Source organism: Scyliorhinus torazame, unplaced genomic scaffold (assembly GCF_047496885.1).
Source record: "Scyliorhinus torazame isolate Kashiwa2021f unplaced genomic scaffold, sScyTor2.1 scaffold_1552, whole genome shotgun sequence".
Classification (NCBI taxonomy): Eukaryota; Metazoa; Chordata; class Chondrichthyes; order Carcharhiniformes; family Scyliorhinidae; genus Scyliorhinus; species Scyliorhinus torazame.
Window position 1 is genome coordinate 1,245 of NW_027309279.1, and position 22,610 is coordinate 23,854.

The window sequence follows — 22,610 nt, forward strand, 5'->3', positions numbered from 1 at the left end:
CTCTTCCAGGAACTAATGTCAATGAGCATTGCACCCCGAATGTTGATTTCATAATGGACTGTAAATGATCGGCTTTTCTCAGACATGCCAGGTTTATGGCACAATATTGAAATAGTATAATATGTGACTGGCAAAATTATTTGCAGCAGAGTGCACAATGATGTATGAGAAAGTGTGATGGTATTGCTTATTCAAATACCAGGTCTTTAGTCTCACTTCATGTGTTTACTGTTCTCACTGGTGGCTTGATTGGTGGTTTTATCTTTGCCAGCATTGTAAGTAGATTTTGTTGTGAAAACAAAAATAAAATTTTGTATTTTAAGCTTTGTATAAATTTTATTCCATAACTTTATATACAGCCTGTATCTTGATAATGGAGAAACTGATTTGTGCTCCTTTGGCCTTATATTTGACTTACAAAAATCTAACCACAAGCAGAGTAAAATGAAGGGTACAACAACAATCATCATTAAAAGTAACTATATGCTGGGAAAACGATCCCTAGAAAACCCGACTTGTTATGCACTGAAAAAAGCGCTATACAAATAGTCTGCATATCCCCAGCGTTCCCCGTCAGTAGATGAGCTCCAAGCTGAGCTAGTGGTTGGTCATTGGTTCATTCCATTGAATATTTTTTCATACTTCCTCTTTCACTGTAAAGCAAAACGCCAAAGTTAATAAGAAGAAATAGCGTTAATAGAATGGCACCGTGGCACTGTGGTTAGCACTGTTGCCTTACAGCGCGCGGGTTCAATTCCAGCCTTGGGTGACTGTGTGGAGTTTGCACGTTCGCCCTGTGTCTGCATGGGTTTCCTCCGGGTGCTCCGGTTTCCTCCCACTGTCCCAAAGATGTGCAGGTTAGGTGGATTGGCCACGCAAAATTACCCCTTGGTGTCCCAACGATTAGATGGGGTTGCAGGGTAACTGGGATAGAGTTGGCCTGGGTGGAGTACTTTCAGAGGATTGGTGCAGATGAGATGGGCCGAATGGCATCCTCCTGCACTGTAGGGATTCTATGTTTCTATGGTTTTACTGTACATGCTCAACAAATGGAGAGCCCTGTCCCATTAGATTTTTCACTGACTTATTTCACCTTTTCCATGTGTGTCTTTAAAATCATAATCTATTGACTTTAGTTTTCTTCTATATCATAATACAGCTCCATATTCTGGTCTTAAATTCAATTCTGAAGTCTCCTGTAATAATTACACATAATTTGTTGAATACATTGATTTCCAGGATTTTCCCTGTGACAAACCAACATAGAAATAGGAGTAGGCCATTCAGCCCCTCGAGCCTGTCCTGCCATTTAATGAGATCATGGCTGATCTGTGACTTAACTCCATATACCTGCCGTCAGCCCAGGTTCCTTAATATCTTTGCTGAACAAAAATCTATCAGATTTAAAATCAACAACTGTTCTGGTTTCACCTGCTATTTGTGGGAGCGAGTTTCAAACCTCGACAACTCTTTGAGTGAAGAAGTGCTTCCTGGCGGCACAGTGGTGCAGTGGTTAGCACTCCTGCCTCACGCCGCTGAGGACCCAGTACGATCCTGGCCCCGGAACACTGTCCCATGCGGAGTTTGCACATTCTCCCCGTGTCTGCGTGGGTCTCACCCCCACAACCTAAAGATGTGCAGGGAAGGTGGATTGGCCACCCTAACTTTTTTTTAAAATTAAGTGTACCCAATTCATTTTTTCCAATTAAGGGGCAATTTAGCGTGTTCAGTCCACCTACCTTGCACATCTTTGTATTGTGGGGGCAGCACGGTAGCATAGTGGTTAGCACTATGGCTTCACAGCGCCAGGGTCCCAGGTTTGATTCCTGCTTGGGTCACTGTCTGTGCAGGGTCTGCACGTTCTCCCCGTGTTTCCGTGGGTTTCCTCCCACAGTCCAAAGATGTGCAGGTTAGGTGGATTGGCCATGCTAAATTGCCCTTGGGTTAGATGGGGTTGCTGGGTTACGGGGCTAGGGTTTAGGTAGGGCGCTCTTTCCAAGGGCCGGTGCAGACACAATGGACCAAATGGCCTCCTCCTGCACGGTAAATTCTATGAAACCCATGCAAACACGGGGAGAATGTGCAAAACCACACTGACAATGACCCAGTGCTAGCTACTGCCCCACCGTGCTGTCCTCGGCCACGCTAAATTGCCCCTTAATTGGAAAAAATAAAATAAGTGCTTCCTAACATCTCTCCTGAATGGTCTAGCCCTAATTTTTAGGCTGTGCCCCCTAGTTTTAGAATCTCCAACTAGTGGAAATAGTTTTATCTTTATCTACCCTGTCCTCCCCTGTTAATATTTTGAATGCTTTGATAAGATCACCCCTCAACCTTCTAAATTCTAACAAAAACTGGCCTAATCTTTGTAATCTTTCCTCTCAAATCAACCCTGTAATCCAGGTATCATCTTTGTAAACCTACGTTGCATTCCTTCCAAGACCAAAATATCTTCCTAAGGTGTGGTGCCCAGAACTGCTCTCGGTACTCCAAGCGGGTTCTAACCAGGGATCTGTATAGCTGCAGCAAAACCTCTTGTGTTTCTATACTCCAATGCTCTAGATATAAAGGCTAACATTCCATTAGCCTTTTTGATTATTTTCTGCACTTGTTCGTGGCCTTTTAAGGATCTATGGATAACCTCACACTTGCTTACATTGGATTCCATCTGCCACAATTTTGCTCATTCACCTAGTCTGTCAATACCTCCTTGCAATTTTATTATTACTTTTTATAAATTTAGAGTACCTAGTCCATTTTTTCCAATTAAGAGGCAATTTAGTGTGGCCAATCCACCTACCCTGCACATCTTTGGGTTGTGGGGGCGAAACCCACGCAAACACGGGGAGAATGTGCAAACTCCACACGGACAGTGACCCAGAGCCGGGATTGAACCTGGGACCCCGACGCTGTGAGGCAACAGTGCTAAACACTGCGCCACCTTGCTGCCCTCCTTGCAATTTTATGCTCTGATCTAGGTTGTCTACAATGCCACCTAATTTTGTATCATCAGCAAATTTGGATCTTTGACTTTCTATGCCATCATCCAAGTCATTATTGAATAATTGAGGCCCCAACACAACCCTGTGGTGCACCACTAGTCACCTCCTGCCAATTAGAGTAATTGCCCATTATCCCCACACTGTCATCTGCCACTTAACCAATTTCCTAACCATTTCAATCATTTGCCCTCAACTCTGTGGACTTCCACCTTTAGCTAACAGTCTCTTATTTGGGACTTTATCAAATGCCTTCTGGAAGTCCATGTAAATAACATCCATAGATATTCCCCGCTCCACTACCTTTGTCACCAAAAAAATTCAATAAGATTAGCCAGGCATGACCTTCCCTTCACAAATCCATGCTGGCTCTCCTTAATCGACCAAAATTAGGCTAACTGGTCTGTAATTCCCCGGTTTCCCCCTTCTTAAAAAGTGGAGTCACATGTACAATTTTCCAATCCAGAGGGACTACTGATCCTACGCAACTCTGAAAGATTATAGTTGGGGCACCTACAATGTGTTCCCTACTTCCTTTAACACCCTTGGATGGAAACCGTCAGGTACTGGGGATTTGTTACTCTTTAGTTCCATTAATTTCCTCGTTACTGACGCTGTACTTACAATAATTGTATTATGCCTGTCGTCTATCGGCTATTAATTTTTTCGGGACTTCCGGCAAGTTATCCTTCTTTTCAGCTGTAAATACTGAGGGAAAAGTAATTGTTCAACATGCCTGCCATTTTCTCATTATCACTGGCAGTATCTCCATTTTCAGCTTTAGTTGTTGACCACCCAATTTCCCTTTACTAAACTATAAAATTTCTTCTTATTGATTTTGATGTCCCTTGCAAGTTTCCTTTAATAATCCCTTTCAGTAGCCCTGATAAACTGCTTTGTAACCCATTGCTCTATCTATCTTATTCGTCTGTGTTTGTGCTCTGTTTTGCATTTTTGTAAGCCCTTTTTGTTTTATGCTGCCCCTAATCTCCAGTTGTCCATGGCGGTTTTTTTGTGTGAAGTGGAGCCTTTTCCTCTCAGGGGTATAAACTCACTTTGTATCTTGTTAAATGTTTCTTTAAATATTCCCCACTGGTCTTCAATCTTTAGACCCATTAACATATCTTTCCAGTTTAGACAGTCTGTGTCTCATCCCGTTAAAGTCAGCATTACCCAAGTCTAAAATTCTAGTATCTGAATCGTGCTTTTCACTTTCAAACACGACGCTGAATTCCTTTGTTGCACTGTAGAACACATTGCTGCAGGAAACTATCCCGGACACATTCCAGAAATTCACTACCTTTCTGACAGGTGCTTGTCTGCCTCTCCCAATCAATGTGTAAGTTAAAATTTCCCATTAATACTACTCTGTCTTTGCTACACACTTTTTTAAATGTATTTTATTCCAAATGTATATGAAAAGTTACAACATATAAACAATTTGGGAAACAAACTTCCCAACACACAACTATACAGTTCATACAAATCTTCCCCTTTTTCACCCCCCCCCCTCATCCCCCAACGACGAACAACTCCTCAAACACAGTCACGAACATCCCCCACCTTGCCTCAAAGGCCTCCACTGAACCCCTTAACTCGTATTTGACCTTTCCAGCCGAAAAAAGTCATATAAGTCACCCAGCCAGGTCGCTACCCCATTGCTGACGGCCGCTCCAATAAAATCCGTCGCCAAGCAATCAGAGAGACTAAGGCTACAACATCAGCCATCCTCCCCTCCACCAGCTCCGGCTTCTCCGATATCCCAAAGATCACCACCAACGGGTCCGAATCCACCTCTTCCACCACTCTCCTTGCTAGTGCCCGTGAACACTCCCGCCCAGAATCTCTCCAGCTTTTCACAGCACCAGAACGTATGTGCATGATTCGCTAGTTCCGCCCACACGTCTCTCACTTGTCTGCCACGCCCTGAAAGAATCCACTCATTCTTGCCCGTGTCATATGTACTCTGTATACAACCTTGAATTGTATCAGGCTCATCCTTCCGCATGAGGAGGTTGCATTTACCCTTCGTAGCACCTCACTCCATACTCTCCAGTTTATCTCCCCACCCAGCTCCCCAGCCACCTGTATTTGGTCTCCCATTCTACCCTCCCCTTCCACATCCGGAAGCAACAGTTGTTCCAGCAGGGAGTACCTCGACATCCTGGGGAACCCTTTCCAAACTTTCCACGCAAAGTCCCTTACCTGCAGGTACCTAAACTCACTTTCTCTCGGGAACTCTACCCTCTCCTTCAATTCATCTATACTGGCAAACCGTTCTTCCAGATACAAATCCCTCACCTTAACCAGCCCCCACTTCTCTCCAGTACCTATACGTGCCATCTATCCCCTGGCAGTAAACCGTGGCTTTCACACAAAGGCTTAACACTGACACCCCCTCTTTCCAAAAGTGCCTCCTCAGCTGGTTCTAGATCTTTACCGTGGACTGCACCATCGGTCTCCCTGAGTATCTGCTCGGCGCCATTGACAATGCTGCCGCCAGCATAGCCCTTAAGCTGGACCCCACCCCTACAGAATTCCTCTTCCATCCTAACTCATTCTTCCCCCCCCCCCCCCAATCGCCTCACCTTCTCCATGTTCGCCGTCCGCCTTTGCTACACACTTGTCTAATTTCTGCATTTATATAATCTTAACACCTCCGAACTGCTACCAGGGGGTCGATACACAACACCCATTCAGTTTTGGATCCTTTTTTCAAGCAAATATGTTGAGGAAACTGTCACCATTCCCATTCAAGCTTAAGGACATAACGTCAACAACAGGTCAGAATTACAGCACACATCAGTGGATTAACATAAGACGCTTGAAGAACAGAATTATGGAGAAATTCTGAAAAACATAGTCTCACACTTCAAATACAATTGGGTCCCATTCTCCCCTGACAAAAAGTGCCCACCACTCCATGATCCTGGAGAACAAAAAAAACACTTGGCTTCTTTTCTCCATTACCATCTTTATGCTTACCTGTTCTACCCTTACTCCCACTACAATTGCAAGGAACTCCGGGACAACTTTTATCGCTCAGATTGACACCATCTGTATCCCTCCTGCTCCACAAACTAAACCTTTCCCATCAGACCTAGTATTAATCCCACGTCCTTCTCTAGTTTTCTCCCCTTATGCCCTTTCTGAGCTCATCTTGTCCACAAAAACCACCACCTGCTCCTTTGTCCCCATTCCTCTGCTAAATTGCTGAGCACCCAACCTCCCTTCCCCGTACTGACTTTGTAAACATTATATTTTCCTCTGGTTTTGTCTCCCCATCTTTCAAAAACATTTGTCATCACCCTCTCAAAATAATCCCCATCACTGACAACTTTGTCCTTGCAAACTACTGACCCGATGCCAACTTTCCTTTCCTCTCTTCAACATGTCTCCAAAATCTGTACCTATCAATCCTGCAACTCCCTGCCTGAACTTCTATTCAGATTTCTATTCCAGCCATGGCACTAATATTCTGTGATTGTGACCGTGGTTCATTTTCTCTCATCTTCCATGATCTCTGCGGCCCTTGATATGGTCAATCACCTCCAACATCTTTTCTTAGTTAATCAGCTCAGTAGCCCTGCCCTCATTTGATTCCATTCATATCTGGATGGATAGACCATCTCCAGCGAAGGCTTATCTTCCTCAAGTTACACTGTGACCTTTGAGACCAATCCCTTCTTGACTACATGGTTCCCTAGGGTTACATAACTGCAAACACTGATTATGCCTCCCCATGTACACGGAGGACAACCAGCATTATAGCGCTCCCTTTCTCAACACTTCCTCTATCTCTGGCAGGTTGCTGAGTTGAAGTCTTAAATTAACCATAGCTTTTTGGGGAATTAGGAAGACTGAAGCAATAGTCTTGTGCCCTTGCCACAAACTCTGAATCCTTGCCACTGTTTAAGGCTTTTTCAGCTGTTTGAAATCTCAGCATCCCGTTTAATTCTCTGACCCCATATTTCCTCCAGCCTCTTTCCACCTCCATTACATTCCCCGAACACCAGCCTGCCTCAACCTGTGTGTGAATGAAATCTGATTCGTGCTTTGGTCACTGCCAGACTTGATTATTCCAATTCTCTCTTGACCGGCTTCCTACATAATATAAAACAGCTCAGTGCAAAACTTTGCCGCCTGAATCGCATCTTGCAGGCTTCAGGACATGTATTTAAAATTCTCATGCTAAAATCTGTCTGCCCTTTCCCCTCACTACCTCTTTATCACTCCCATGAAAAATCATGATAGTCCTTTTAGTAGCCATGAAGCTACATATATTTCATGACACATCTATGTTATTTATATAGAACATTACACGCACTTTCTAGTTCTTCAACCACATGTATGCTTCCAGCAGCTGCAGCCTCTCCGTTGGTGTTCAACGCATGGCACTCATATTCTCCAGCGTCTTCCTCGGTGAGCGGAGAGATCTAAATATAATTGAAAATAAAGATGATTGGAGACATGGCACTTAATGTGCAGAATTTGCAAAAATGAATGTTTCGACAACTCTCCATTCCTCTAACTCTTGAATCTTCTTGTTTACAAAATTATATCCTTGATTCATAAAAATTGCAAAAGAATATTACAAAACATTTCAACTTGAAAATTACAGAAAATGCCATAAAATTTGACTTGTCACCATACAGTGTGAGCCCCTCCTGAGTACCTCTATACAATTGTAATTCTCTTATTTACAATATATGTGATATGTAGACGGGCGACAAAACATTTCAAATTCAAAAATTGCAGAAAGTGCAATAGAATTCACCTTTCCTTCATACGGCATGATGAGTGCCTCAATATAATTTCTAACTCTTAAATCTACTCCCTGCACCGTATTAGCAATTGTGTTTTCAGCATACCAAATCTAACCTGGCATTTCAGCCCTAAACTTCTCAGTGTCGCATCCACTTCCCTTTCTATCCTCTCTAAAGCTCAAGGGGTGGAAATTTGTTTTGGCCTTGTTTTCAAGGCTGAAATGGACAACTCCTTGCGAGCACTCATCGGAGGCCTGAGTCTCAGCCGGGCCGTCTTAACATATGCAGACACCAGCCCCGGTGCAGAGACAGCTCACCAGTTTTATGGATGAAACATTGTGTAGGCTGCTTTCCCTCAAGAAGCCTTTGAAAGGATTGCAATCAGGAGGGAAGCGAGTGAGGTTAGCAATGATCTTCAATGCTGTGGTGGAAAATAGCAGGCCCTGGCATCAGCTATTTTCAGGTCTGTCCAATTTTAAGAATGGAGTCACAAAACGCCTCTATTTGCAAATGCAAAGACCCGATTGCCCCATTTCAGGCACAGAGCCAGGAGGCTTGTACTACAGTTTGTACTATATGACATGATGCATTTTTGCTGCCTTCCAAATTAGATGCCTGGGTATATAAAAGCAAAGAAACTGCCGATGCTGGAATTCTAAAATATGAACAGAAAATACTGGAAAATCTCAGTAGGCCTGGCAACATCTGCCAACATCTGGCAACAGAGGAACAGTTGACATTTCGAGTCTGTATGATTTCTTCGGAGCTAAAGAGAGAGAGAGAAATGTGATGAATTTTATACTGTTTAAGAAGGGATGGAGAAGAATAGGTGGGAGCTAGGAGTGATGCATGGCCAAATGTCATGGCCACTAAAGGGAGTGTTAATGGTAGTGTTAAAGACTAAAGATGGTGCTGATAGTGGCATAAAGGTAAGATAGCAGAATGTGTTGACAGCACTGCTCTGTGAAAATACAGATGGTCACATTGAGAGAGAGGGGGGTGTGTTGGGGCAAAGAAATTGGATTAATAAATGAGGTCAAGATAGAGAAGAGAGTTAGTTTTCAATGTCATACCTGAACAGTGGGGTGACAACAAATTCTCAGCTCAAGTCATTAAACCAAGGTCTTATTCACTTATCTTTCCTTTGAATCAGTGTCTGTTTTTCTTCGCCATGGATATGTAACTAAGTTGCTGTCTTTGTCACTCTTTTACCAAGCAAGAAATAAGATGGTTTTTTTAATCTAGCGTACAATTAGTACACCAAGAGTCAAATCTCCTCACAGCCAGATTGTTACTTTGGTTCCATTGTTGCCCAATTGTGGGTAATTTAATCCAGAGATTCTACATTTTAATCCCGAAGTTCAATTAGATGAGTAAATATAGTTAACCATATTTCAGATGCTTGTGACAAGTTGGCAACGTGGGTCAGTTTTTTACAGGCTTTTTTTTATAAAACGGACAGATAATGTTGAAAGCAAATTATAATGAGCAGAATTGATAGTAAAACTTCTGCTCCTTCAGATTTCTTGAAAGCAACAATGTTTTTGTTTGAAAAATTGAAACATAATTGTGTGAAGGCTACCTCGGGGTTGAAGACAGACATGACTAGTCTGGTGATACGAAAGCCTTCCTTGCTCGGGACTGGGTTTGGATATTTTCAACCTAATTCTAAACTCTTGTGGGGAGCGCGGAAGCAGCCCAACAATGACCACAGGACAGCACAAAATGTGCAATCTCCAATCAGACAGGTTGTTACAGGTTATTATAAGCTAACCCGTAGCGCACAAAATAAATGTTTTCCTCACTTTTGCCGCAGATTTGGCAGATCTTTACTCTGGGAGCCGTGACTTAAAAGGAAGAACTTGCATTTAGATGGACCTTACACGATCTCAGAACATCCCAAAGTGCTTTACAACCAAGGAAATGCTTTGCTAATTGTCACCACTCTTGTAATATCGACTGGGGACTGTTTTGTGTGCAACATGGTGAAAGGCATTCCCATTCCTTACTGTAAGCAGCACAACAATTTAAGAATTTTTTTGTGGGTTGAAATTACATAAATTCCTAATGAATGTTCTTAAATGTGGATTAAAAGCTTACCAGCACCCATCCTGTAACCTCATGTTTCTCTGGTCCACCACGGGTCTGAATGGCAAGGTTGTCCCGGTCACCAGGCAGCAACTCCACCTTTTCCAAACCGTTTGCTGTTTTCTTTACCTATTATTTAAAATAGCATTCATAATGTATCCTTATGTGGTTTCACATAATACGTTTTTAGATCGCTGAAGGACCACACCACTTTGAGAATGTTCTTTGTGCTTAGCATAACAAATGTTCCTTGTATGATGGCATGTTTTGCAATAGCCCCAGACATGTTGCACCATGTCAACTTGTGTGCGTTGAAAGTCATTGTCAGCAGTTCCCAAGGAGAGCAAATAGAGCTAAAAGGCTTCATTCTAAATTGTTTAAGAACTTTTCACAAGCAAATATTTAGTTAGCAACAAAAGTTGATTATTTCCTCAGGCATAATGGCTCTTTAGCAAATCAAAGTTTTCACTTCAGTCATCAATAGGCCCTCTAAGCAGTAACTTTTTTCCATTCTTTATAAGCTGCCAGTGCATATTTTTGTAATGGAAAGCATGACAATGTTATCATTGTGGGGGAAGTATATTGGAATTCAAGGTAGTAACAAAAACGGAGTTTAGATGCACTCAGCCAATAGAATATATTGAATTCCAGACTCTACGTATATTGGATTTGTCACTGAGCCTTATAAGGAGATTTCAGATGAGCTGAAGCTTGGTCAAAGTGGCAGATTTTAAGGAACCTCTTGAAGGAAGAAGGAAAGACAGAGAGGGTTAGGAAGGGAATTTCAGAGCTTAGGACCTAGCCAGATGCAGGATGTCCATCAATAGGAGAGTTTTTTTAAATCAGGAACATTCAAGATGTCAAAATTGTCAGAATGCAACAAGGTTGTTGGGCTGGAGGAGATTACAAGAGAAGGGCAGAGACAAGATCATACAGGAATTTAAAAACAAGGTTGAGAACTTTAAAAATCAGCAATGCGTAACCAGGGGGCCAGTGTAGATCAGCAAACCAGGGGAGATGGGCGAGTTGGACTTGGTGTGAGTTAGAACCTGGGCAGCAGAATTTTGGATAACTGCAAGCTTGCAGAGGCTAGAGAGGCTGGCCAAAAGTGCATTGGAATGGTCAAGCCTGTACGTCACAAAGGCATGGGTGAGGGTTTCAGTGACAGCTGAGGCTGGAGCAAAGTTGGGAAATTCGTGGAGGTGGAACTAGGTGGTCTTCGTGGTAAATATAGGGTAAGAAGTTCATCTTAGGGCCAAATGTTGCAAACAGCCTGGTTCGGTCTCAGGCAGCTGTTAGGAAGAGGAATGGAGCCATGTGCAAGAGAACAGAGTTGGTGATGGGAAACAAAGACAATGTTTCTGTCTTCACAATATTTCATAGAAGAATCATAGAATCCCTACAGTGCAGAAGGAGGCCATTTGGCCCATTGAGTCTGCACCGACCCGCTGAAAGAGCACCCTCTCTAGGCCCATGACCCTGCCCTATTGCTGTAACCCCACCTAACCTACGCATCTTTGGGCCCTAAGGGGCAATTTTTAGTATGACCAATCCACCTAACCTGCACATGTTTGCACTGTGGGATGAAATCGGAGCACCCGGAGGAAACCCACACAGACACGGGGAGGAGTGCAAACTCCACACAGTCACCCAAGGCCAGGATTAAACCCAGGTCCCTGGTGCTGTGGGGCAGCTGTACCAACATGCCGCCCCGGAGGAAATTTAGTTGGAGGAAATTTCTGTTCTTGGAAAATAGGAGTAGATGATCATTTGGCCCTTTGAGCCTGCTCCGCCATTCAATATGACCATGGCTGATCCCCTATCTCAACACCATATTCCCGCGTTCGCCTTGTACCCCTTGATGCCTTTAGAATCTAAAAATCTATTCCTTCGTAAATATATTCAGTGACTTAGCCTCCAAAGCCTTCTGCGGTAGAGAATTCCAAGGGTTCACCACCCTCTGAGTGAAGAGGTTTCTCCTCATCTCAGTCCTAAATGGCCTATCCCCTATACTGAGATTGCGACCCCTTGACCTAGACCCTCCAGCTAGAGGAAACAGAGTCCCTGCATGCAGTCTTCCCAACCCTGTCAGAATTATATACGTTTCAATGAGGTCCCCTCTCATTCTACTGGACGCCAGTGAACACAGGCCTACTTGAATCAATCTCACCTCAAACAACAATCCTGCCATCCCAGGAATCAGTCTGGTGAACCTTCGCTGCTCTCCCTCTGTGGCAAATATCTCTTTTTTTAGGCAAGGTGATGAAAACTGCCCACAATACTCCAGGTGTGGTCTCACCAAGACCCTGTACAGCTGCATTGCTCCTGTACTCCAGTCAAGAAGAAATGACAGCCAACATACAAGTTACCTTCCTAACTACTTGCTGCACCTGCATCTTTGCTTTCAGTGACTGGTGTACAATAACATCCAGGTCCCTTTGTACATCAACATTTCCCAGTCTATCATCATTTAAATAATACTCTGCCATTCGGTTTTTCCTACCAAAGTGGATAACTTCACACTTATCCACATTATACTTCATCTGCCGTGTATTTGCCCACTCACTCAACTTGTCCAAATTGCCTTGTAGCGTCTCCTCATCACTCACATCCTCACCAAGTTTCATGTCATGAGCAAACTTGGAAATAGTAGATTTGGTTCCCTCATCCAAATCATTAATATATATTGTGACTAGCTGGGACTCATGTACTGATCCCTGCAGTACCCCACTGGACACCAACTGCCACTCCGAAAAAGACCCATGTATTCCCAGTCTCTGGTTCCTGTCTTCAATAAATTTTCAACCCATGCAATATATTTTCCCTAATTCTACGTACTTTGATTTTACACACTAACATCTTATGTGGGAGTTTATCAACTTCTTTCTGAAAATACGAATACACCACATCCATTGGTTCTCTCTTATCCTACTACTTACATCCTTACAAAACTCCAGTAGGTTTTCCTTTCAAAATATGTTGACTTTGTCTCGTCCTGTTGTTATTTTCAAAGTGTCCTGTTATCACATCCTTTAAAATAGACTCCAGCAAATTTTCCCTACTGCTAATATCAGGCTAATTGGTCTGAAATTCCTTGTTTTATCCCTTCCTTCTTTTTTAAGTAGTGGAGTTAAATTTGCCAGGCTCCAATCTTCCCGGACTGTTCCAGAATCTACAGAATTTTGGAAGCTGATGAGCAATGCATTTATTATTTCCATGGCCACATCCTTTAGTACTCTGAGATGTAGATTATCAGGCTCTGGCAATTTATTAATTTTCAGTCCCATTAATTTCTCTAACACATTTCTTTCGTAATTCCTCCTCCTTGGTTCCCTAGCATTTCTGGGAAGTTATTTGTGTCTTCCTCTGTGAAGACAGAACTAAAATTATTGTTTAGTTGCACTGCCATTTCCTTGTTCTCTATTGTAAATTCTCCCATTTTGGATTGTAAAGGACCTACATTTGTCTTCACCAATCTTTTTCTTTCTAAAGAGTTTTAGAAGCTTTAACAGTCTTTTTCTGTTCCTTGCAAGTTTACTCTCGTATTCGATTTTTTTCCCTCTTAATCAATCTCTTAGATCGAATTTACTGAATTCTAAACTGCTCCCAATCCTTAGGCTTGCTGCTTGGTTTTCACAACTTTATAATACTCTTCTTTGGATCTAATACTATCCTTGATTTCTTTTGTTAGCCGTGGTTGGACTGCTTTTCTTGTGTTTTTGTGGCAAGAAGGAATGTATAACTGTTGCAATGCACACATTTCTTCCTTAAATATTAACCATTGCCTATCCACCATCACATTGTTTACTGAGGTTCCCCTTAGCCAACTCACACCTCATATCTTTATAATTTCTTTCGTTTAGATTTTGTATCTTAGTTCTGTCACCATTCCCTAAAGGATCCCGCACAAGATTATTATTAATCCCCTCTCATTGCAGAATACCAAATCTAGGATAGTATGTTCCCTAGTTGGTCCCTTGACATACTGATCTAAATAACCATTTTGTACACACTCAAGGAATTCATCCGCCACAAGATTATTGCTCATTTGGTTTGCCCAATCTATATGAAGATGAATGTCACCCATGATTACTGTAGCACCCTTGTTACATGCATCTCTAATTTCCTGTTTAATGCCATCCCCTACCTTACCACAACTGTTTGGAGAATTCAGAGGACTCCCACTAATGCTTTCTACTTCTTGATTCCTCTTAGCGCCACCCAAACTGATTTTACACCTGGATTTTCTGAGCTAATATCCTCCCGACTGCAAGGATTTCATCCTTAACTGACAATGCCATCCTACCTCCTTTTCCTTTGTGCCTGTCCTTCCTAAATATCAAATGCACTTAGGGTATATTCAGTTCCCAGCCTTGGACACCCTGCAGCCATTCCTCTATAACCCCACTCATATCGTATCCATTTACATCTATTTGTGCTATTAATTTGCCTACCTTATTGCGAATGTGCTGTGCATTCAGATACAGTGCCTTTAGACTTATATTTTTAATATTTTTACACTTTTTTGTACTATGACCCCATTTGCTGCTAGCTCTTATTTCCTTTGCCTTCCACTTTTGTTTTCTACTTTACTGCCTATCAATCTTTGTTTCTCTCTCTTGTGTCTCGCTGCTCAGGTTCCCATCCTCCTGCCACTAGTTTAAACCCTCCCCCAGAGTACTAGCGAATACCCCTTTGCGGATATTGGTCCTGGTCCTGCTTGGTGCAACTAGTCCACTTCTACAGGCCCACCTTACTTAAAATCAGTCCCAATGCCTCAGGAATCTAAATCCCTCCCTCCTACACCATCTCTCCAGCCATGCATTCGTCTTAAATATTCACCTGTTCCTGATATCACTCGCACATGGCACTGGGGGTAATGCTGAAATTATTACCTTTGAAGTCCTTCCTTTCAATTTATTTAATTTATTTTCTAGCTCCCTATATTCTGCTTTCATCCCTGTTTTTGCTTATGTTGTTGGTACCAATATGACTGCTGGCTGTTCACCTTTCTCCTACCTATTGCCTTGCAGCTGCTCATTGGCATCAAGACACCAGGGAGGGAGCATACTATCCTGGTGTCATGTGTGCAGACACAGAAGCATCGATCTGTTCCCCTTAAGATAGAATCACCTAGCACTATTGTTCCCTCATCTCTTTTTTCTCCCCACTATGTAGTTGAGCCTCTTCTGATGCCACGGGCTTGGCTCTTGCTGCACTCCCCTGAGAAACCATCTGCCTCAGCAGAAAATCTGTTAGAGAGGGAGGTGGACCAAGTGAACTTCTGTATAACCTGCCTAGTGCTTTTACTCTGTCTGGTGGTCACCAATTTCCTTTCTGCATGTGCACTCTTTACCTGCAGTATGACTACCTTACTGTACATGCTATCCATAAAGATCTCATCCCTGTGGATGCTCCACAATGACTCCTGCAGCAGCTCTAGCTCTGAAACATGGATTTTGTTTAGCATCAGCTGGAAACACATCCTGCATGCATGGTCTGTCTGGACACTGGAAGTGCCCCTGGCTTCCCACGTCACACAGAAGGAGCATTCCATGTGACCAAGTTGCCCTACCATGACGTACTTTAAATTACTTCCTTTGCTTTTACCTTGTATAGTTTAGAGACTATTAAGGGCAGTGGAAACACTGACCAGGTTCTACTTACCAAGGTCATCATTCTTCTTCCTAAAGAAAGGTAGAAGATGAAAGGATCACTTCCTTCCCCCTTCACCAAACTCCCTCAGTCACCAAATTCCAAGAGAAACACTGTAATGCAGCCCAGAGAAACACTGTAGATGCTTGTACTACATGTTGGACATACATTTTAAAGACAGTGGAGGAGTTTAGAGAGGGACAGATGTGGTAGAGCTGGGTTTGCGTAAGTGCACATGTGGAATGTGATGCTGTGTTATAGATGAGGTCGCAGAGGGGCAACACGTAAGTGAGAGATAGAAGGTGGCCAATAATAGATCTTTTGAGAACACCAGAAGTAACAGCGCAGAAGTGGGAAGAAAAGCTTGTATAGGCGATTGTCTAGCTACCACTGGATAGATTAGAATGAAACAAGGTGAGTGCAGCCAGATACAGCGGAGAGGCGTTTGAGCAGAATTTCATGGTCAACCATGTCAAAGGCTGCAAAATGGTTGAGGAGGAATAGTTTCCCTTTGTAAAGTCATAGACAGATGAAGTTGAATGGGTAAAACTATGGCAGATAGAGTTTGACATGGGACCATATGAGAACACCTACTTTGAATCTAAGAAAGGTAGAAGATGAAAGGATCACTTCCTTCCCCCTTCACCAAACTCCCTCAGTCACCAAATTCCAAGAGAAACACTGTAATGCAGCCCAGAGAAACACTGTAGATGCTTGTACTACATGTTGGACATACATTTTAAAGACAGTGGAGGAGTTTAGAGAGGGACAGTTCCTCTGACTGAGTGGGCACCCGAAGCTAAGTATAGGCGTTAGCGTTAGAGATAGTTCAGTTTGTAGTACTTTGTGCATGAGTAGATATTACTGTGTGTAAATAAATAGTATTGACTTTGAACTAACTAACTGGTGTATTGGCTCTTTGATCAGTATTTGGGTTTGAACTTTGTGGCGGTATCGAAAGATACCTGGCGACTCTAAGATTACATATTTTAATCAGAATAAACTAGTGGGAACTGTGGAGGAGCAATGGGATTTGGGTGCCTACGTTGTATGCAACACTCAAGCTAGTCTGGTATAAAAAGTAATTGAAAATCCAAATGGGATGTTGGACTTTAACTCAAAGGGGCTGGACTACAAAAGAGAAGAAGTGATTCTTTAGTTGTTCAGAGGCTTGGCCACAACCCACTTGGAGAACTGCACTCAGTACTGGACACCAAACATCAGGAAATATGTGAATCTGTACTCTAATCTTTCCATGATGATACCAAAACTTACAATTAATTATGATGTCAGGTTGCATAAAGTTGGTTTGTATTCTGTAGCCATCTGGGATGGCCACTTCCAGAATACAAAATGGACGCTCGCAAAGAATATAGGGAACTGTGGACAATGTTAGGAAAACAAGCAGGCACAGAGCCTGTATGCATATTGGAGAAACAGCTCCCAGACGGAATTGAAACTATAGGTCAATTAGCATATTGATGGCCCATCTCCGGGAACAAAGGAAAGACACTCAAGCAACCGATACTGTTTCAGACATCCCGCCGCCAGTTCCCCAACCGAAAGCACAAACAAAGCAAGGCCAACGGCCACCAAAGACACGCCCAGCCATCAGGGCACCCACCCCTTTATTGGTCAAGATCAATATCAGTGATCGAGAAGCGGCCCAATAAATTGGGACCAAGTTTAAGGCCCGCCTAAAAGCGCGAGAAGCCCCTCCGGGTATAAGAAGGAATCCACACGAAAGAATTGCTCTCTTGGACTTGGCTCTCAAAGCAGAGAGACCCGTCCACCAGCTGCACCAGAAGCAAGTAAGTCCAAGGTCAACGCTCACTACCAGACGGACGACCTTCGCTGTTCTCCTGTACCACTTCGAACCCAGCAACCTCAGATCCGAACAACGGCCATTGTTCCTCTGACTGAGTGGGCACCCGAAGCTAAGTATAGGCGTTAGCGTTAGAGATAGTTCAGTTTGTAGTACTTTGTGCATGAGTAGATATTACTGTGTGTAAATAAATAGTATTGACTTTGAACTAACTAACTGGTGTATTGGCTCTTTGATCAGTATTTGGGTTTGAACTTTGTGGCGGTATCAAAAGATACCTGGCGACTCTAAGGCATAAACATAATTAGGATCAAGAAAGGCGACCATATTGACCACCATATTCATAACCAGAGAAATAGAACAACAATTCCCTTGCGTTAGAAGGTCAAAACTATTAAATTGATGTCTTTGGAATAATAAAGGGACTTTACAGGATTAAAACGGAGTTACGAAAAATAGTTCTGATGAAAGGATTGGATTGAGTTGATACAGAGAAACTGCTTCATCTGGTGGCATGTCCAAGACAAAGCGGTATTTAGTCTTAAAGACAGAAGTAAGAATGAAATCAGGCTGTTCCCTATTGCTGGGGAAGTCAATTAATTCCTGCACACAGAGCCACTCTGGACATTGGAAGTGACCCTGGTTTCCCACATTGCACAGGAGGAACATTCCATGTGACGGAACTGCCCAAGTTTGCCATTAACATAAGATTATGATTAGGGGAGTTGGAAGTTAAGAGAGGTGCCTTTACTGTTGCTGGGGAATAGAATGTTTTGCCAAGGGGAGTGATTGAGGCAGAGGCCATTGTACCTTTTAAAAGGAAATTGGATACATATTTGAAGCAGAGGAAGCTTTTGGACTCTAGGGGGAGAACAGGGCAGTGAGATTAGGTTGGATCATTCTAGCAAAATGTTAGCAGAGAATCGATGGTCTGACTGGCCTGACGCATGCCATAGCTAACGGGTGAGATGTCAGTCCTGTGACTAATGGACTGATGGAATTATTGCCATGTCAGTGGTCCAAAGCAATTAGGATTGTCAGACAAAGGGCTTATGATATTGTTTTATTTCAACATTTTAAGTGTTCACATGTATAGATTCTAATTAGTCAAATGATTAATATAGATGTGTTAACCAATGTGTTCATAGATGTGTTAATTGCATTTGTAATTAAGTATGCAGGCTAAATTCTTGATTTCCCCAAAAGGTGATTTAGAAACATGTGAGAAGTTCCTTTTCCTAAAAAAACCTAAACTCTGCAAACCGAATAGAAATAGAGAAGAAACTGAAATTTGCAAACCTTGTTCCAGGTGAGGACAGGAGTAGGTACTCCGATAACTTCACAGCTAAGGTAAACTTGGGATCCACTGACATTCCAGACCTCCTTAGGCTGCGTCACAATGACTGGAGCTGTCAATGAAAAGTAACGTGAATTGAGTTTCTCTGTTGTCATCACTTACACAAAGTGAGGACTAGCATGAGAGGTTAGTCCTCATGTCAGCAGAGATGGAGTGAGAATCACGTGGTAATTATTCACCTTAACTCATTTTACTCAAGATTTGAAACAAAAAATGTCATAGGCTGGATATTGCTAAGACAGGATGGGTTTCTAGCCACCATTTTGACTGTGTTGACCCGCATGATTGTCATTTAATAATCAAATTTAACTTGCCATGCCAAAGTGAAGATAGAGTGCGGGTTGGGGATAGAGATGAGGGACACTGCAGCCACCATTGCCGCGGCCTGCAAGGCAGCCATGTAGCTGTGCACGGCGCTAACTGTCCACTGTGAATGTAGGCCCACAGGACGTATGGGTGTCCTCCCAGCACATCTCCCAAGGTGCCCTCTGGCCCCAGCCAACCCATCAGCGGAATGGGCGTGCTCCAACGCAACCAATGCCATCTTGTTGGCTGGGATGAGTGTGTGTGGGAATTGTAATGTGTATGTGCGGCTGTAGCTTGTCAGCCTCCCAAGTGTCAATAACGGACCTGGCGAATCCCACACCATTTCGCATTGGAATCAATTGTGTTCCACCTGGTGCCGGCGCTAGCCCCTCCACGGTCGCTGAATCGGTCCAGGTGCGGCGCCAGTTTTGCTGTCGGAGAAGTCCACGAATCCTGCCCTGGCGCCAACACTCAGGAACGGAGAATCCCGCCGTCGTTTGTAGAACAAGCTGCAATGCCCCACTAAAAATACGCTACGTTATCCTGCAAAGGGATGCCAGTTAGCTCATGTAGCTAAGCAGCTAGCGTGTTGATCAGATCAATTCCAACAGCACAGGGTTCGATCACTGTTTCAGTTGAGGTTGACTCTGAATCTGCATCCTTGCCTTACCCGTGGTAAAAAGTCATTGCACTTCGCTATGGTTTGGCAAATAATTGTCGAGGACCTGCCTTTGGACAGAGAACTGAAGAATATCCTGTTAGGATGGGAAATTAGTAACTATTCCTATTAATGAGATCTTGTGGTTCTCTGACATTAACTCCACCTCTGAATTGGTGAAACAACAGAATTGGGGCTTCAGGTGGAGAACCACATGATCTCAGACCACTAAAGCCACAAGAAGAAGAAATTGTACAATTTCTAAAATGAGACAGATAGCAGACTCTTAAGTGTGGCTGTTGTTTAGTTTGATTTTGTGTTTCATTGTACTTGGGAATGTTTCACTGAGAGGTGACTGACAAGGAAAATGGAGCTTCTGCGGTTAGCAGATAGTTTAAGGAAATAGAAATGGTCGTGTTGGCATTAAGGGCAGGAATGTGGTCAGTGTAAAGGCTTCAAGGGAGGACTACCTCTTTATTTAATGATTGGAAGCGGTAGAATTTAACAAATGTTGTCTAATACATCTTTTTCCAGTTTCTAGCGCCTCGTGTAAAATAGCTGTTGGGCTGTTACCTCTGTCTTCTGGAATCGCCACTGGAAGGCCGAGAGAATCTGGCTAGGTTGTATTGTACTTCATAGAATCCCTACAGTGCAGAAGGAGGCCATTCGGCCCATCCGGTCTGCACCGACTCTCTAAAAGATCTCCCTATCTAGGGCCACGATCCCCTCCCTATCATCGAAACCCTTTAACCACACACAACCTTTGGAGACTAAGGGTCAATTGTATTTCACGTTGTGCTGGTGCTAGCCCCTCCACGGTCGCTGAATCGGTCCAGGTACAGCACCAGTTTTGCTGTTGTGGATGCCCCGGCATCAACAGAATGGAGAATCCCGTTGCACATTTTTGAGCCGTGCATAAAGCAAGAAATATTAACATGAAGCACGAGGAAGACCAAGGTCGTGAAATTCGTCTGCAATTTTTTTTGCTGTAAAACAGATGTGATGCAGACCACGTTAACAGTGAGACGGGTTTGTGCAATCTACACAAGCGTTGGACTCACTGCTTAATTCATACGTGGACCTAAACTCTGTGTGTGCTGGGAAGATGCCGAAAACAGGCATTAGGTCCCTTAAATATGTAAGCAAGGGATCCACCACTTTTTGAAAGGCCCTTTGCTGAAATCTCCGGTGTGTGGGGCAGACATTGGCACTACCTTTTTCTGAACTCATTAGTAGCCCAGTTGAGGTGAGGATTTCAGCTGACCCTAGTGGACACCAAAGAAAGGCAATTTTAATTAATATTTAGTTAGGGCAGCACGGTGGTGCAGTGGGTTAACACTGCGGCCTTACCGCGCCGAGGTCCCAGGTTCGACGGCTCTGGGTCACTGTCCGTGTGGAGTTTGCGCATTCTCCCTGTGTTTGCGTGGGTTTCGCCCCCACAACCCAAAAAATGTGCAAGCTAGGTGACCGGCCACGCTAAATTGCCTCTTAATTGGAAAAAATGAATTGGGTACTCTAAATTTAAAAATAAAATTAAAAAATTAATATTTAGTTAAAAGAAAAATATTCCTGTGGAAAGGTCCCACAGCAAAGTTTACCTTTTAATGTCATTAAAGCAGGTAGGGGTACCCAAGCCTTTTTGTGGGTTACATGGCTGTGTCACATGAAAGCATTAGGAGTCATGTATAAAATTGTGACTCACATTCCTATCCATTTTCATATAAATAGGGCCTACTACTCAGGATTTATTCAGTGATTTGTAGCAGGGATATGAACAGCGCTTTCCAAAGCTCTAGAAAAACATTCCAAGGGGGCAAACCAGCAAATGGAGTCAACAATGCAACAAAAAAAAAAGCTATGCAAGAGAAAAGAAAATCCAGCTCCAGTGAAAACATTCATTCATAGTGGAATGAAATATTCACCACAGAAAAGGTTCAGCACTGCCAGCAAAACCTTTCAGATAGCATTCTGTGCACTCGGCTGTGTTTATTATTAATCCGGCGCTTAACAAAGGCATACAATAAGCAATGGTTGAAAGCCACTTCTACTGATAGATCGGCCTCAGCAAAAAACTTAATAGGCTGCGGTCCTTTATCCAAACTAGCTTGACTTGTCACTGCATGCAGGTTGTTAATAAGATTAGACATGCTACTGCATACTTTGAAGGTGAATTATAAAATCTTTGAGCGCTGCAACACTGATACATTGCTAATGGGCACACCACAATGTTGATCTGTCTTGGTTTCTTACAGCAACTCATGGTAATTTAAAAACAATCAAAGTGTTATGCTCAAGTTCCAAGTCTTTTGATTTTTAATATATTTTAGTTACATTTGATAGAGTTTATATAAGTTTTAATCAAAGTGTAAACAGGTTTTCCATTTTTTAAAAAACATATTAAGGATTTATGATTCGCTAGCAAGGTTAGCATTTATTGACTATCCCTAGTTACCCTTGAGAAGTTGATAGTGAGCTGCCTTCTTGAACTGCTGCATTCCACGTGGTGAAAGTGCACCCACAACGTTGGCAGGGAGGAAGTTCCAGGATTTGATCCGCCGACGATGAAGGAAGAGCGATATCTTTTCAAGTCAGGATGATGTGGGGCAGCACGGTAGCATTGTGGATAGCACAATTGCTTCACAGCTCCAGGGTCCCAGGTTCGATTCCGGCTTGGGTCACTGTCTGTGCGGAGTCTGCACGTTCTCCCCATGTGTGCGTGGGTTTCCTCCGGGTGCTCCGGTTTCCTCCCACAGTCCAAAGATGTGCAGGTTAGGTGGATTGGCCATGATAAATTGCCCTTAGTGTCCAAAATTGCCCTTGGTGCTGGGTGGGGTTACTGGGTTATGGGGATAAGGTGGAAGTGTGGGCTTGGGTAGGGTGCTCTTTCCAAGAGCCGGTGTAGACTCGATGGGCCGAATGGCCTCCTTCTGCACTGTAAATTCTATGATTCTATGAC

At 43.2% G+C, this 22,610-nt stretch overlaps 1 protein-coding gene across 1 annotated transcript; it reads right to left on the reverse strand.

Annotated features, from left to right (window-relative positions):
* Positions 1-309: 309 nt before the first annotated feature.
* LOC140407470 (insulin-like growth factor-binding protein 7) lies at positions 310-18,785 on the reverse strand. Its single transcript, XM_072494931.1, has 4 exons — positions 18,633-18,785; positions 9,866-9,982; positions 7,327-7,435; positions 310-653 (listed from the first exon to the last, which is right to left on the reverse strand). The coding sequence occupies exons 1-4, from the start codon at positions 18,783-18,785 to the stop codon at positions 637-639; spliced, it is 396 nt and encodes a 131-aa protein (XP_072351032.1). The 3' UTR covers positions 310-636.
* Positions 18,786-22,610: the final 3,825 nt, after the last annotated feature.